The following is a 16,688-nucleotide window of genomic DNA, read 5'->3' on the forward strand; positions in this document are numbered from 1 at the left end:
GAAGATTCAATGTGTTGGGAGTTTAGAATGCTAAATTACAGTAAATATTACACTATTATTACACTATCTTGCATAATTTTTACTCTTATATACTCATATTTTATTTACCCTTTGCCTTTCCTGATTAGGACATTCCCCCCAATTTAAAAAAACAATATTTGAAAATATTCCTACCAGTCTCTCCAAAAGTCAAAAAATACAGACAAAAGAACGAAAATTCATCTGGCCCTAGACACAAGTTGTACAACATGTTCAGAAACTTAACCGTGGGTCTGCTTTTCATCTGGGTCCTTGTAAATCCACCTGGGAATGATCCTGACAGAGTAGGGTGGGGTGAGGCTGAAATCAGAGCCTGGTCTTTCTGATGGGATTCTGTATCCTAAAATATCAAGTCAGCATTTCTCCTCAGTTTGGGGTGAGGTCTCACTTGCTCAGATTATGCTGTAAAATAAACAGTATAACATCAACCCTACGATCATGGAGCCTGTCCCCTGAGTATATGAGTGAGCGCACAGTCACGACACCACTGGCTCCATTCCAACACTGGCCAGGTGAATGATTTTATGTGGATGCTTTTATAGACACTGGGTGACATCTCTTTTATACGGTGGCAATAAAGGCGTCGTAATTGCTGCTACCTTGTTTAGTAGTGTTTCTCGTCTTTACTACATCATTAAACAATGCAGCACAACCAAAATTCTACTACCAAGTTTGCTGTACTAAATATAATGTAGTATCCTGGATTGGATCCTGGAACAGCAAAAAGACATTAGTGCAGAAACGAGTGGAATTCAAATATCTCCATTCCAGCTAAAAATAGTGTACTCATATTGATCTCTTCGTTTTCACAGGTGTGCCTCGTAACGTAAGATGTGGAATATACGGAGCTCTGTGAACTCTCTACATATTTTCTGTAAATATGAAATTATTTCAAAATTAAAATTTTATTTCAAAAAATAAGTGTGCTGCCTGGGCCAGGTAGCTCAGTTGGTTAGTGCATCATCCCGATAAACCAAGGTTGCAGGTTCGATCTCAGGGCAAGGCACATACAAGAATCCACCAATGAATGCGTAAGTGGAACAACAAATCTCTCTCTCTCTCTCTCTCTCTCTCTCTCTTTCTCTCATCAATCAATAAAGTTTAAAGTGTGCTATTCACACAAAGGAGTTGAGAAACGTTGATGTAGGTTGTATCCTTGTGTCCATAGTCCCTCACTCACATCTCCCATCCTTGAGACTGAGAGGACCTGTATTTACTCTGCACTCTCAAAGCGGGTGGGTGATGTCATTGGCAGGCAGGGAGGCTGGGTGGGGGAGACAGAGTCCATTCATAGCACTTGAGGACAGAGTGTGCCTTCAAAAGCAAACTATAATTACACAGAAGCCAAGGAGCATTTGCAGAAAATCACTATCTCATCTGAATCTACATCCTGTTCATCAAAGAGGTCAAGGCCCTTTTGATTATCAGACTAAATATTTTTAGGCAATGTCACTGAATGCCTGGTAAGAACATGAACAGCATTGGCTGAAGAAAAATCCATCTTCAGATAAAGAGGCAAGTCCTGTCTATCACAGGAAAAGTCAACCATAGGAAATTTATTAAAAAAGGCTGGCAAAAATGTCCCCAAATTGAAGTTTTCTCTTCCCTAGTTGACTTCACCCTAGTCCTTCTCCACTCCCCACACCTTCTAAATATCCAGACTTCTACAGTGACTTTTTTTTAAAATATATTTTATTGATTTTTTACAGAGAGGAAGGGAGAGAGATAGAGAGCTAGAAACATCAATGAGAGAGAAACATTGATCAGTTGCCTCCTGCACATCACCTACTGGGGATGTGCCCGCAACCCAGGTACATGCCCTTGACCGGAATCGAACCCGGGACCTTTCAGTCCGCAGGCCGACGCTCTATCCACTGAGCCAAACCGGTTTCAGCTACAGTGACTTTTGATTCTCTTAGCACTTGGCCCAAACTTAAGGGAAAGACCAGAAAGTGATTTGGCATTAGTATTAAGAAGATGAGGAGAAATAGATGGAGATGATTACATATTCCCAGCAATGTTGAGTGAGTGATTGAATAGAAATGAAAATATTTAAGTTGGGACTATTGAGTTACAGTCAAATCTGGTAACTTGGATGCTTAGTGAAGAACACCTTGAAAGTAGCATGATGTGTCCCCTTCTTGGTGTATCACAAGCAGACATATCTTTCTTGCCATTTTTGTAATAGTAAATCTCTGTAGCTTCTATAATGTCCAAAAAAATCCTTTTATAATCAATAAATCCATTCTAATTCTGGCACCAAGAGCTGGTCTTACTCTCCAGTTATCAGAATAAGTTTGTTCTCTCCTAGTTCTCTCTATGATGCAAAGTGAGCTCGGGTTAGTGGTTAGCTTCTTGAACCCCTAATAACCGATAAATATAACTCATCTATTCCTATCCTCTTAATGAACTAAAAAATCATTCCTTCTTCTGAACATGCAAATTGTTTCCTTTTTCTATCATATGTAAATAGCTTCTATAAGTCAATAAAAAGATAAAGGCATTATAAGAAAACCTATCATTACTACCAACTACTGGATTAGTTATATAAATTAAACTTGTTAATGTAAATCTGTGGGAAAGCCATATGCATCTTATTTTCCAAATAGTCCCTGGAAGTCTAGGAAATAAGGATTGAATCAACCCAGCAGATTTATATGAAATTAACATTGGTGGTAATTCTTGTGAGAATGCAATGTTTGTGACATTATACCGGAAAGTCTCCCCTATGTTCTACCCTGTAGAATATTACAAGACACATTCTTTTCTTAGTAGAAAAGATCACTGATTACTGAGACATAAATATAGACTAAAAGCAAGAATTATAAATAAACCAAGTTAGCCTGTTATAAGAAATTTTTTAATTACTCAGTGCCTAGACACATTTCTAAGCAATCATTTATTTCAGTGCAACTTTAAAATAAAAGTCCCTTATTAAGCAAGATTCATTGATGTGTCCTGCCCTTCACTTAATGGAATGATGAAATGTGGATGACTTCAGTAAGTTTGCTATTTCATGTGAGTGCTGATTCAAAAATCATCCTAAAGATTGAAATGTCCTATGAGAAACTTGTTAACAGTCACCTTTTACACCCAGGTACTCAGCCCCATTTCAGCTCTTTCTACGCCATGATCACGTTCACCCACGTATGAAGTTCAGGATCCACAGACACGTAGGTTCAACTTATTTCCTGTGCCATCTAAAAGGGATGCTTTCATTTCCATCGAACCCAGAATTGGACACAGCAATTGCCATGTCAGAGTTTGTGCAATATAACATATCTTTTACGGCTGTGAGATGTGATCATAAAACTTCCAGCTGCTGGTGTATTTTGCTCTAAATTGTGGCTTTTCTCATACCATTTTATGACCTGATTCATGAATAAATAATGTTGAATTATTTAAAACAATGAAACCTAAGACATTCTACTTGGTACCCATTTTCAAACCGTGTAAACATTGATTTTGTGAATGTACTGTAACATTTCCAAGGCCATGAAAAATTATCACCATGCAGAACCAGAGAATTCACCTCACCTATGTCAAATTCCACAGATGTATTCCTCTACACATCAAGAATAAAAATTTGTAACCAAACAGTCCTAAATTATGATTCAACAAATAAAACACCAATGCAGCTCCTAGCAGAGCTTCAGCGAAGGCAGCCCAGACTATAACATTTTTAATGACAGCCAATGAAGGAAAAATACCACATGATCTCACTCATTCATGGATAATAAAGACCATTATAAACTTTTGAGCAATAATAGATACAGAGGCAGAGCTGCCTCAAACTGATTGTCAAACTGCAGTGGGAAGGCCAGAGAGGGTTGGGGGGCAGAAGGGAGGGGAGTAAGAGATCAACCGAAGGACTTGTATGCATGCGGGGTAGGGGGGCATAGGATTGTCAAGGGCGGGGAAGAAAAAAAAGGACACATATGTAATACCCTTTGTAATACTTTAAGCAATAAAAAAAAAAGATTTTCAATGACAGAACCATTTCTGTTTTTAAGAACCTCCAGCCACAACTAAATGCATCCTTTAAATTGTCTGGCTTTTATTTTAAACCAAAGCCTCTGCATTACTTTAATGTGTGTGTGGTGGTGGGGGAGGGGGGGGTACTTAAAAGCATAATTGCTAGGAATAACCATGATAGTACACTATTGTCAAAAAATTAAACAATCCTATTTTTCCCCACTCCCATTAGTCAGTGTATCAAATCCATAATGTATGTTGTATATACAGACCTTTGAGAGGGAAGAATATCTTTAGGAGCATACCAAGATCCCCAAGTAGGCTCCATCCGCTAAAGAATAAAACACAATAACAAATGCAGCTTTTCTTGTCTTGAAAGAACAACAGAATGGAATTTGCTACTGTTGAATCACACATACACACCCCTAAACAACATAACTACAACTCCCAGCACACAAATGTATATGAGCATGCACACACGCAAACACACACACACACAAAGTAGTTTGCGGGTTATTTTTATGAAGCTCTAGTTTTATGAAAAATAGATCTAATTCTTCTGAACTAGTATCTGTTCATTGAAAACAGTATAAAACCTAAAAGTCACAACTGGTCTACCTTAGGAGGCAGACAAATAAGCAAATGGACCATCGCTTAGCAAATTACCCAGGGATTTTAACAGAAGATGAACCAACAAAATGGGTCATTGGCTAACAGATTAACTACCTAAGATGAGCCAGCCAAGTAATCCATTGGTTAACTAAGTACCCAACCAAGATGAGCCCACCAAGTGGTCTATTAATTAACAGAAGAACCAAGCCTGAGAACTCAACCAAGTGAATCACTCTTTCACAGAGAAACAAACGAAGTAAACTCTGATGATGCCACACACAGTTTCATTCAGGAGAGATGAAATAAAACTTCTAACTAATCAACGAAGAGGAGCTCTTAATGGACCCAAACACACACCAGGAAACCTGGAAGGGTGACCACTGCCTTGGTCACCATGGGGGACTGGAAATGGATCACGCAGCGCTACTTACGAAGATTATTTATGGGGGTTCTAGTATCCATGTTCTCATAATGCTGCACGTGGACCACGATGTTGAGGTCTCTCTCCATGTGGTCGGTGTTGCAGTGGCCCTGCGGCCTCATGACATCTGCAAGGGCCCTGAAAGAGGAGAGAATTGAAGTCTGTTCATTCAAAATACAACAATTGGCATCTGCTGTGCTCTGAGCGCTGTGCTTGCGAACAGAAGACAAGGTCCCTCACTGCATGGAGCCACCATTCTGGTTAGAGATGGGGGTGGGGGGAGAGAGACACAAGTAAGTAAATAAGAGCAGTGCAATTAGAGGGTACATAGGACTTCATGCAGAATGGCTCACGTGCTTCCCACAACAGCTGTGTAATGGCAGTATCAGCTACTTCACAACGTTGTTGAGAGGACTAAATGATGAATATATGTAATATATCTGCACCCCATAGATTGAGTCTCCCCTTATATCTAATACTAGATGCCAACACTTCATGTACAGCAATGGCCCACTATTAGTAACAAATAACATTTATTGAGTACTGACTATAAGCCAGGCACCATGCTAATCACTTTACATGCCTTAATTCAACTAAGCAGCCTATAAACACCTTATAAGGATCATTATTCCTTCATTGTAGATAAGTAAATCAAGGCTCAGAGAGGTGAATTAACTTGCTCAAGGTCACACAGCCAGTAAGTTGTAGCACAGGGATTTGAACGAGAATCTGTATTCACAGCCCTGTACACTGTGTGCATGGGCTTTCCTGCAGCTGTGAAGGATGTAGTGTAATCTGCACACACTCCATGCTGGTGCCCCTCTTAATCAGTAGTCGGGGATGGGGAGAAAACAGAGAACCTGGGGCCCCAGCAATGTTTCAGGTGCCTTCCACTTCCCATTGTCCCATTGCTCCAAGGGCAACCATTCCCCCAAGGTCGCAAAATGTCAGATGTGAGAGAGACACAGGTCAACACAGCAAGAGTCCCACATGAATTAGAGGAAAAGATGGAGTCTGCTAGGAAACAAGAACAATAGCAATAGCTCCATTCATTCATTCAGTCATTCACCCAACACATATTGATTGCCCTCTCTGTGCCAGGCACTAACCAAGGCTCTGGGGAAACAGCAGCATACAAGAAAGACAAGATCCCTGCCTTCTGGTGCTTATTTTCCAGGGGATCGAATACAAACATATGTGTTAAATAAATATACACGGGCTACAAAAATTAAATAAATAAAAGTATAACATGATCAAGAGAAACTGGTGCTTGGCGGCATTATTCACAATGGCCCAAAAACAGAGACAACCCAAATCAAGTGATGAATGACTAAGCAAGATGGGTTATATGGGGTGGAATATTATTCAGCCATGAAAAAGGAATAAAGTACTGATATCTGCAACAACATGAATGAAACTTGGAAACATTATACTCAAGTGAGAGAAGCCAGACACAAAAAGCCACATATTGTATAATTTCATTTATGTGAAATGTTCAGAATAAGCAAATCTATAGACAGAGAGTTTGGTGGTTGCCAGGAGATGAGGGAGAGAGGACTGGGGAGTGACTGTTCTATATGGAGTTTCTGTTTGGAGTAATAAAAGGTTCAGGAATGTGAGAGTTGTGATGGTTAGATATGAAAAAGCACTAAATTGTACAAATTAAAATGGTTAAGATGGTGGATTTTATGGGACATGGGAAGTGACTGCTAATAAGTGAGGGGTTTCTTTTTAGGTTGATGAAAATGTTCTAGAATTAGATAGTGGTGATGTTTCCTCAACTTTGTGAATATGCTAAAAACCACTGAATTGCACACTTTTTAAAAAAACATTCTAAATAAACTGAGAGGAAGAGAGAGAGAGAGAGAGAGAGAGAGAGAGAGAGAGAGATGAGGTGACCAGGAAAAGACTTTCTGAGGAGGTAACATTTGAGTTGAGCCCTGAATGGTGCAAAGGAGTTGGTCACAAAAAGATTCAAATAAAAAACATTCCAGGCAGAGGGAGCAGCAAACACAAAGGCCCTGAGACAGGAAAGAGTTCGGTTACCTAAGGAACAAACAAGGTCAACAAACAAGGTAGTGGCAAACAAGGGGGAGAGTATTACAAGGTGAGGATGATTAAATCCACTTTACAGAATTAAAAAAAACTGCCCAAGTTAACCCAGCTAATCATCAGCGGACTAGGATGCAAATCTGAGTGTCTTGAAATCAGAGTGCAGGCCCTTTCTCACCTCTGTGCAGTTGCCAGGATCTGAAATGGAAAGGGGCTGCAGCGTAGGAACCTTTGAGGCAAAGAGCAGATGTCTCCCAAACCTAATTTGCCCTTTTCACTTCTAAACAGGTTCATCATGAGCTTCAGGGGAATTCTGTACCCTTCTGGAATTGAATGGAAATTTTATGTGTGCATTGTTCTGGAACAAGAAGCCATCGCTTTCACCAGATTCCCTAAAGAGTCCCCCACCTCCACCCCAGAATTCCAAGGTACTCAGCCTTTCAAGAGGATAGCAAAGTCATAATCAGGACAGGTACCGTGAACTTGGCCATCTGCAGATCCCCTGGGCTTCTCCTGAAAGCCAAAACTCATGAAAATCCAGCCCCAGGGACACTTTTCCCCAAGGCAGCCCTTCCCAGAGCATGCAGCAGAGATAATGATTCTTAAAGATCTCCCTGTCCTGGACAAGGAGTCTTCAAGGCATGGTTCCCTCACTCCAGGGTCCAGGGACTGCAGAAAATGATTTGGCATGGGGGGAGGAAATATGAGAATCTCTATATATGGTCTTTGAAATGAGAAATCTATTTGGTAAGTTATTAAAAATGAGAAATCCATTTGATATGTGTGTTGATGCTGGTGCCCTCCATTGGAATGCTCACATCAGGTGGTGAGAATCAGGAATCTTGGACCAAATGAGGCAAACGCCTGTATTGCAGTTTGTGCACCTCTAAAGGGGATATGCAGATAATTATCTAGTTTTTAAATGTTTTTTTTTATTGATTTCAGAAAGAGGAAGGGAGAGAACGAGAGGGGTAGAAACATCAATGATAAGAGAGAATCACTGACCGGCTGCCTCCTGCATACCCCCTAGTAGGGATCGAGCCCAAAACCCAGGCATATGCCCTGACCTGAAGTCAAACAGTGACCTCCTGGTTCACAGATTGACATTGACGCTCAACCATGGAGCCACACCAGCCGGGCCAAATTATATAGTTTTAACTATGCTAACCATCACTAAGGAGTCATGTCGCTTTAAAATATCCCTCTCAACAAAACCGAAGCCTGAAAAAAATACTGATAAAGCAACGTACAAGAAAATAATAGAGTTGACTCTTCCCCGCTTGTCAACAGCTTCTCACAGGGTTAAAATAATGATGGTCTGTTCAGATCAAAATGAAGTCAGCCCAAAATAATTAAAACTCTCATGAGGAATCATCAAAATATGGATTTATTTATTAGTGATGAACTTCATCCTCCATGTGTATCATGCTTTCAGATCATAGCTAAAGACTGCAGGAAGTCATCATGATTAGTGACAAATTTAAAATTATTTATTTCACCTTCAGCTCATTTTAAAGTCTCTGTCCTTTGTATGCTTTATAATGTACCTAATAATTGTTCACTGGAAGGTGTATAGATAAAACAAATGTGGCATATATTGAGATGCATGCTTTTAAAAGCATGTTATAAATAGGGATGTGTCAAAAAATTTAATGAATTAGACAATGGCAGGGACCAACCATGTGCTACAAGCCAAATGCCCAAACATTTGGCAATTATTTGTGGCTTAGAGTCTGGGTGCTTTTCAAACTTAAATGTGCATTAGTATTACCTAGGGATCTTGTTCAAATGCAGATTATGTTTCAATAAGTCCAAGGCAGGATCTGAGATTCTGCTCAGGCTCCCAGGTAATGGAGATGCTACCGGTCCACAGGTCACACTCTGAGTAGCAAGATCCTAAAGGTACTGTAGTGGTAAATTTTATGGGTCAACATAACTGGGCCATGGGGTGCCCAAATATTTGGTCAAACTTTATTCTGGATATGTCTGAGAGTGTGCCTTTGAATGAGATTAACATTTAAATTGGTAGAGTGAGTCAAGCAGATTGCCCTCCATAATGTAGGTCTGCCTTACCCAATCAGTTGAAGGCATGAATAGAACAAAAGGCTGGCCCTACAGAGTAAGAGAGAATGTTCCCATCTCATGACCTTCAAATTGAGACGTAGGCTCCTCCTGGGACTACAGCAGCCTGCTGGCCTTCAGACTCAAACCGTTGGGGACCTTGGCTCTTCAGATTTTGGACTTTTCAATGGCAATTCCATATAAGAAATCTCTTTATGTGTAACTACTATAGGTTCTGTTTCTCTGGAGAACCCTGGCTAATACAGGGGAGAAACTACTACAGAACAATTATGTTGAAATATTACCATTTTTGAGGGCAAAGTTAGTTGAATATTGGCAATTTCATGAGGTTCAACTTAGTATCAATTTACTTGTAGATTTACTTGTGTGTGATCTGTCTCCTGCCATTTGACTGTTAGCTCTGTGGGGGCAGGGATTGTGTCTGTACTGTTAACTATTCTATGATAGCTCTCAACACAGTGGTGTGTATACCATTAGTACTCAATAAATACTACTGAATGAATATATGAATAAGCAAATGAATGAATGAATGAATGAGAACTACTTTCTTATCTTATATAATAAAACCCTAATATGCAAATCAACTGAATGGCAGAACGACCGGTCACTATGATGCGAACTGATAACCAGGGGACAGATACTCAACACAGGAGCTGCCCCCTGGTGGTCAGTGGGCTCCCACAGGGGGAGCACAGCTCAGCCAGAAGCCGGGTTCATGGGTGGTGAGCACAGCAGTGGTGGCGGGAGTTTCTCCTGCCTCTGCTGCAGGCGACGGTAAGGACCAAGGGGTCCCAGACTGTGAGAGGGCACAGGCTAGGCCAGGGATGGGCAAACTTTTTGACTCGAGGGCCACAATGGGTTCTTAAACTGGACCGGAGGGCCGGAACAAAAGCATGGATGGAGTGTTTGTGTGAACTAATATAAATTCAAAGTAAACATCATTACATAAAAGGGTATGGTCTTTTTTTTTTTTTTAGTTTTATTCGTTTCAAGCGGGCCATAGTTTGCCCACGGCTGGGCTAGGCTGAGGGACCCCTGCCCCCAAGTGCACAAATTTTGTGCACTGGGCATCTAGGGTCATATAAACCAGGATGTTTAGAAACCAGATACTGTTCTGCGCCAGATACTGTTCTAGACACTCAGGATGGACCAGAGAAAAGACTGTTAGTGTCTTTGCACTCCTTATGGAGAGTAATGGAAGGACAGATCATAAACTAGTAAAACAGTAAATTAGTAATTTTAGACCGTAATGTGAAATAAATCAAGTAACACTGAAGGGTGGGCAGGAACGATCAGGAGGGGCCAGCCATGTGAAGTCCAACAGATAGAGAATTTGAGCCAAGCCCAGGTGGCAATGAGCTTGGCCTATTTAAGGAACAACAATAACCAAAAAATGCTGCATCTCTTTTCTTTTCAGTTGCAGTGGAACAGAGCTCAGAGTCCCAGCTTCTTGCTTCATAGCATCAAGGGGGTCTTTAGGGTCTAAATCATGTTCTGACACTTAAACACTTGAATAGGATTTCTGAGTATTTCCTCTTGCCCCAGAAGCATCATTTATTTTTCAAGAATGCAAGAGCCATGGGCATGAGATAACTTTCTGGAATAGTGGTTACACATTGTAGACATTTGTCAAAGCTCATCCAACTATAAACTTAAAGCATGTGCATTTTATTGTGTCAACTTTACCCCAAGGACGGTGATTTTTAAAGTGCAAGAACTTAGGGCCCAAAGAGAAGCAACCGTGTCCTGCAAGGAAAAATAACATGGAGACTTTTCTGTGATCAGTATTTACATGCATGGCCTTCTCCAGCCTGGGGAGCTGGTGGAAGCCATAGGGTAACCACAAAAGTAGGAAGAAGGGAAAGTTGAAGGGAAGTTAGAAGAAGAGAGAAAAGTCAAGGGCAGGAGGGATATTTATCACTTGATGCCATTTCTTTGCAAGGGACTCCGGCTCTTCTGAAGCATGTTTCAAATATACACAGGACACTGTGCTCTGTACTTGGATTTCTAATTCTGTTTGAAGGGAGGCAAAATAATGCCATGTGTTCCCCACTGGTTTCAAGTGTAGAGAGCTTCAAACACGAGTTCCTGCCCCCAAGGTCATTTCTCATCAGTACCTCCTCCAAGAGGGCTGGCCCTGCCAAGGGCACACGCAGAACACATTGCTAGCCTTGATCTTACAGTGGCTCCTTGAACTGGCTCCGATGCATGTTTGGGATCTGCAGAGCATCAAGTACTTCTTTGTGATCTGAGAAGCCTGAAGTCCTGCATGTTTGTGCTCTAAGGCAGTGCAGCCCAGTGGTCAAGGACCTGAGCTCTGGCCACACACTGAGTTTGAAGTCCAGTCCAACCCCACTATGCACCAGGGGCTTGTTCACCCTCTTGGAAAGCAAGCTGTGCCTCTTAAAAGGCAGATCACCAAAGGGCCTACCTCCCTGGGGAGCAACGTGAAAGTAAATGAGAATTTACACACAAGCTTATGGTAAACTAGCAAAACCAGGTTTTTAAAAAACAGCAAGGATTCTTCAACATTACCTAGGCCAACAATTTGCGATGCATTTTTGTAGTTGCAGGTAGATCTCTCCTATTCTGAACCTGCCCCCTCCTGCTAAGATTAAATGCAAATCTGGAGAAGTTTCAAGACTTGGCCAATGTCACACAGCTAAATAGACATAGCAGAGCGAAGGCTAGAACTGAGTTCCAGACTACAACCTCACCCCTTTCAGTAAACAAGAGATAGAAAACTCCAAGCCCTAGCGGGTTTTGGCTCAGTGGATAGAGTGTCGGCCTGTGGACTGAAGGGTCCAGGGTTTGATTCTGGTCAAGGGCACATGCCCATGTTGCAGGCTCGATCCCCAGTAGGGGGCATGCAGAAAGCAGCTGATCAATGATTCTCTCTCATCATTGTTGTTTCTATCTCTCCCTCTCCCTTCCTCTCTGAAATCAATAAAAATATATTAAGAACAAAAAAGAAAACTCCAATAACAAGGATGATTATAGAAGGGTAATAGTCGCTGAATAGTGACCATATGGACAGGCCCTGTGCTAAGAGCTTTCCAAACTCAGTCTCAATGAATCCTCACCCAAACCTATTACATAGGGATTATCATTATCGCATTTTAGAGTCAAGAACCTGAGACTCAGAGAAGTCAAGTAACTTTCCCAAGATCACACAGCTAGTAAGTGGCCAAGCTGGCATTGAACCTGGGGCCATCTGACTTGAGCCATGCTGTTAAGATCAGCCTGACTGCCTCTCCAGGGACTGCAGGTCACACCACTAAGTGAACTGAGTGGGAGTGGCTACTGAGGTGAATCAGAGACCTTCCTAACCGGGGTAATCACCACTCAGCAGCAACCAATAGTTGCCGTGGGCAAATGCACATTCAGAATGGCCAGACCTACCCATTTCTCAAGAGAAATCAGAAATCTGGATTTCTGTGTGACATACCCGGGGTTTTAAACATTGAAAATTGGTTCTAAGTTGGTTTTAAAACAACCTATATGCTAGAGACTACAGAGATTTCACAGCCAATTCAATGAGCCTTGACTGGATCGTGGTTTGAAACACCAAAGTCTAAAAGACATATTTTAGTATGACTGGGAAAATTTTAATATGATTGGATATTTGATGATATTGTGGATTTTTTATTGTTTTTCTTGGATGTGATCCTGGAATTGTTATGTGAGAAAATGTCCTCCTCCTTAGGAGATCCATGCTGAAATATTTAGGAACAAAGTGCCTCATCTGCAACTCATTTTCAAATGCTTCAGCCATAAAACAAACGGGAAAGGGGGGTGGTGTAGAGAGAGAGGGAAGAAGAAAGGAATATTTGAAGAGAAAGAGATTAACAATAAAGCAAATATGACAAAATACTAATAAGTGTTCAGTCTAGATTAGTAGTTCTCAGCTGGGGTTGAGTCTGCCCCTACATGACATTTGACTCTGTCTGAGGGTGTGTTTTACTGCCATGACTGGGTTGTGCAGTGGGTGCTACTGGCATCTAGTGGGTAGAGACCAAGGATGCTGCCAAACATCCTGCAGGGCACAGAACAGCCCCACAACAAAGAATTATCCAGCCCCAAGTGCCGGTTGTGCCAAGAATGAGAAATCCTGGTCTAGATAAAGGGTCTACTAAAGTCCCTTTTGATTAGTCTTCCAAGTTTTTGTAGGTTTAAAATGTTTCACAATTTAAAAAAATTAAGAAAAACTTTAAAAATATAAAAGTACATAAATAGAAATATTTTGCAGACCAAACAAAACATGTCTGTGTGGTTGGGTAACCATAGCTGGCCACTTGCAGCCACTTTTTCCAATAAATAGTGGTTGAATGTAGCTGCTGTTACAGCTGCTGAATGAGCATCTGTATAGTTCTTACAAAATCGAGTGCAAAGCACCCCTCCTGAAATTACTATCTTTCTCCTGCTTCCAGTTCTAATCAGCCCAGAAGCAAGCAGGCAATGTGCCCAGGACTATGGGCCTAAAAACTGACATCACGGAGGCCTCTTCTGGGAAAACACAAGCGTGCTGGCCACCAGGAGCAGTCTGTGACATGGGAGCAGCGATGTGTTCTAGTCTTTGAAGGGGAGGTGCTTAGAGATGAGATGAGAACAGACCCCTCATCTCAGTGACCCTCACAGCCCCAGACAGAACTAATTAAGAGGCTGTGGCCAGCACATTAATTTCACCTGGAAGCCACCTGCTGGTGCCAAGCTTGGCATGTCCACCCCACCTAAGCATCCCTGAGCCCCTGCAAGCTAATGAGCCCATGGCTGGGACTAAAAACAATTCCCTGCATAAGCAGCCCAAGGTGCATTTGGCAGGGGGGGGGACTTGGGGCAGCCCCAGCACCACAGAAATACACATTAAGGCTACATACATGCAGAAAACAAGCAACAGAATGCAAATAAGGGAGTCACCTTGGGTTGATTCATTTATCCCTTGTAAAAGATTCCTAAACCCAAGACCAGTCTTTCTCAAAGTGTGGGGTGGGTTGGTTAAATGCAGATTTGGGGGGAGGGGGCATCCCAGACCTCTTGATTCAGACTCTCTCAGGATAGATTTCAAGAATGTGCCTTTTAGGAAGCTCCCTCACACTCTGATGCTCACCCCATCTGAACACATCTGTCCCTGACACAGTGGGAACCAGGGGAGTGAGTAGATATTGCACAATTTTGTAACTGTGTGACCTTGGGCAAGCCACCCAACTTTGTAAGTGGGAATCAGAATAGCACCTGTCTCACAGGATAACTGTGAGCACTATAGAGATGTTTACACACACACACACACACACACACACACACACACACACCCTAGAGCGGTGCTGGACACTCAGAACCCAGAACTGCACTGAGCAAATGTGACTGCCTATTCCTTAGCAGTGATTGGCAGAACACTGTAGAGCCCCGAGCAATTTACCAATGTACAGACACTCAGGTCCTTCCCCTAAAGATTTTGATTTAAATAGTCTATCTAGGGAGAAGCCCAGGGTAGGGATTTTTTTTTAAAATAGCATTCCAGGTGAACCTAAACAGCAGCCAAGGTTGAAAACCACACCTGGGAAGCTGCCAGAAAGAAAAAAAAAATCAACTCTTCTTTCTCTTCAGGTGTATGCACTTGCTTGCTATTCTGGAATTCCCAAAATGTATATACCACAAGGAGCACCTGTATTCAGGCTGTTACAGAAGACTGGGTACCCCTCGATTCCACCTCCCAGCAGACGTTTCCTGATACCAGCAGAAGAATGTGTCAGCTACACACTGAGCGGGAGTGATCCTTTTGCCCCCTCACAGAGCTGCAAGGGTGCTGGACAAGGAAGTTGAGTCCCTGCTGGGCGCTAAGGCACCTAGTGGAGCTGGGTCTCAACAGGAAAGCACAGATCAAAGAGGGGCTGAAGCTAGCGTCACTTTCTCCCAGAGGTGCCCAAAGGTTAGCTCCTCTCACATTTTGCCTCCTCCCTGTTCCCTCTCCACCCACCCCTCTCCCCCACCCCCAACACTGAGGAGGGCTCCTTGAAGCGCAGGTTTGCAAGGAAAGGGCTCGGTGGAGATTTCAGCAGAGGAATTCACCCGAACCTGCAAGGCAGCCTACCTATCCCTGAGAGAATCTCTCGCTACCAGGGCGACACCGCTGCCGCAGTCCTGCCTGCGCATCTCACCCTCACCTTAACGCAGACCTCAGAATCCACAGCGATGGCGGGCACCGCAGGGGAGTGAAACCACCGGGCCCATGGGGTTGGTGACGGGGCACCTTGGGGTTGCAGGAGGTGGGCGGGGCCAGCGCTTTACTCTTTGGGTAGGTCAGCATCCCCTCCAAGCTTACTTCTGTTCCTCAAGACCTCACCACACCTCCCTGCTGACCCAAACCCGGAGGAACTTCTTCACTTCTCCCCCCGCCCCCCATCCCCGCAAAGTCCTCCCCTCTGGAAGAAGAAAAAAAAAAGTCATCGGATACTCTTCGTATAAATCGAAAATAATTACTAGTGAGGTGGTGATGTTCCTTCGCCTGTTTTTGCTGGGGCTCTTTGTTCAGATTTTTTTAGGCAGGCTCCCGAGCGCGTGCACACACACGCGCACACACAGGTCCCCGGCGGAGGTGTGGGGTGTGCGTGTGTGTGCATGTGTCTGTGTGTGTGTTGGGGGAGGGGGGGAGAGGGAGATACGTGGCAACTCCGTTACCCATATTCGAAAAGAGGACAGAGCGTGCGCCCAGCCATCCAGCAGTGCGCAGGCCGCCTGTCGCTCTCCAACCCCACCTGCCCGGACCTCACACCAACCCTGGATCTCTCCCGGGTACCGGGCAGCGTCCTCGCAGCTGCGTCCCCGCCTCCAAAGTTACTGGGTTGTGCGAATCAATTTGGACACTTATAAAACAAGCAAAAGGCAAATAGCTCCATTAATCCCCAAATGCCTCCTTCCATCTGCTGCGACTTCCTCGTGCTGGGACTTGCATAATGAATGAGGCAAACGGGAAAGTTGGCGAATCAGGGTGTCAGGGAGGGGGGTAGTATCCGCGCGGGGCGGGGGCTCTGGCCTTTGAAGTCCACGCCAGCTCGAGCTATGGGTACAGGGAGAGGTGGCGACGGGGAAGCGGAGCCAGGGAGTTGGGGAGGGGAGAGGGGAGACCGTAGAGGCAGCAAGTTCCCGATGCCAAGGACCTTGCAGCTCTGGGAAAGCGAGGCGGCCGCTCCGAACAAGGCTTTTGTTCTCGCTCTCCCTTGGCTCTCCGCCCCCCTCGCCTCCTTTTCCCGAGCCGTACTAGTTGCTGGCGGCGCACACATCTTTCCCTCCTCCTTCCCTCACACACGCGCGCTCCAGCTCTCACACACACCCCTTCCCTTTCCGGCTCGCCCGCCGGCCCCTGTTTATCTAGTATTTGGAACCCGAGGGTGGACCGCTCCCTAAAACCAGAGACTTGGAGGCCAAGGGCTCCTAGCTGTGTGCTTTAAGTCCGCTGCAATCTTCCCCGCGGGGAGGGGGTGCAGCAAGACAGTGAGGGAAGGAGAGACCC

General features: G+C 43.6%; 1 protein-coding gene across 1 annotated transcript in view; it reads right to left on the reverse strand.

The window, feature by feature from the left end:
• Nucleotides 1–5,049: 5,049 nt before the first annotated feature.
• LOC102263164 (protein shisa-9) overlaps nt 5,050–16,688 on the reverse strand; it is a 28,068-nt gene continuing 16,429 nt past the window's right edge. The window contains exon 4 of the mRNA XM_014534864.1: nt 5,050–5,185. Coding sequence (XP_014390350.1) covers nt 5,050–5,185 — 136 coding nt within the window. The remainder of the gene's footprint in view (nt 5,186–16,688) is intronic.

This window comes from Myotis brandtii, unplaced genomic scaffold (genome assembly GCF_000412655.1).
Source record: "Myotis brandtii unplaced genomic scaffold, ASM41265v1 scaffold1335, whole genome shotgun sequence".
NCBI lineage: Eukaryota > Metazoa > Chordata > Mammalia > Chiroptera > Vespertilionidae > Myotis > Myotis brandtii.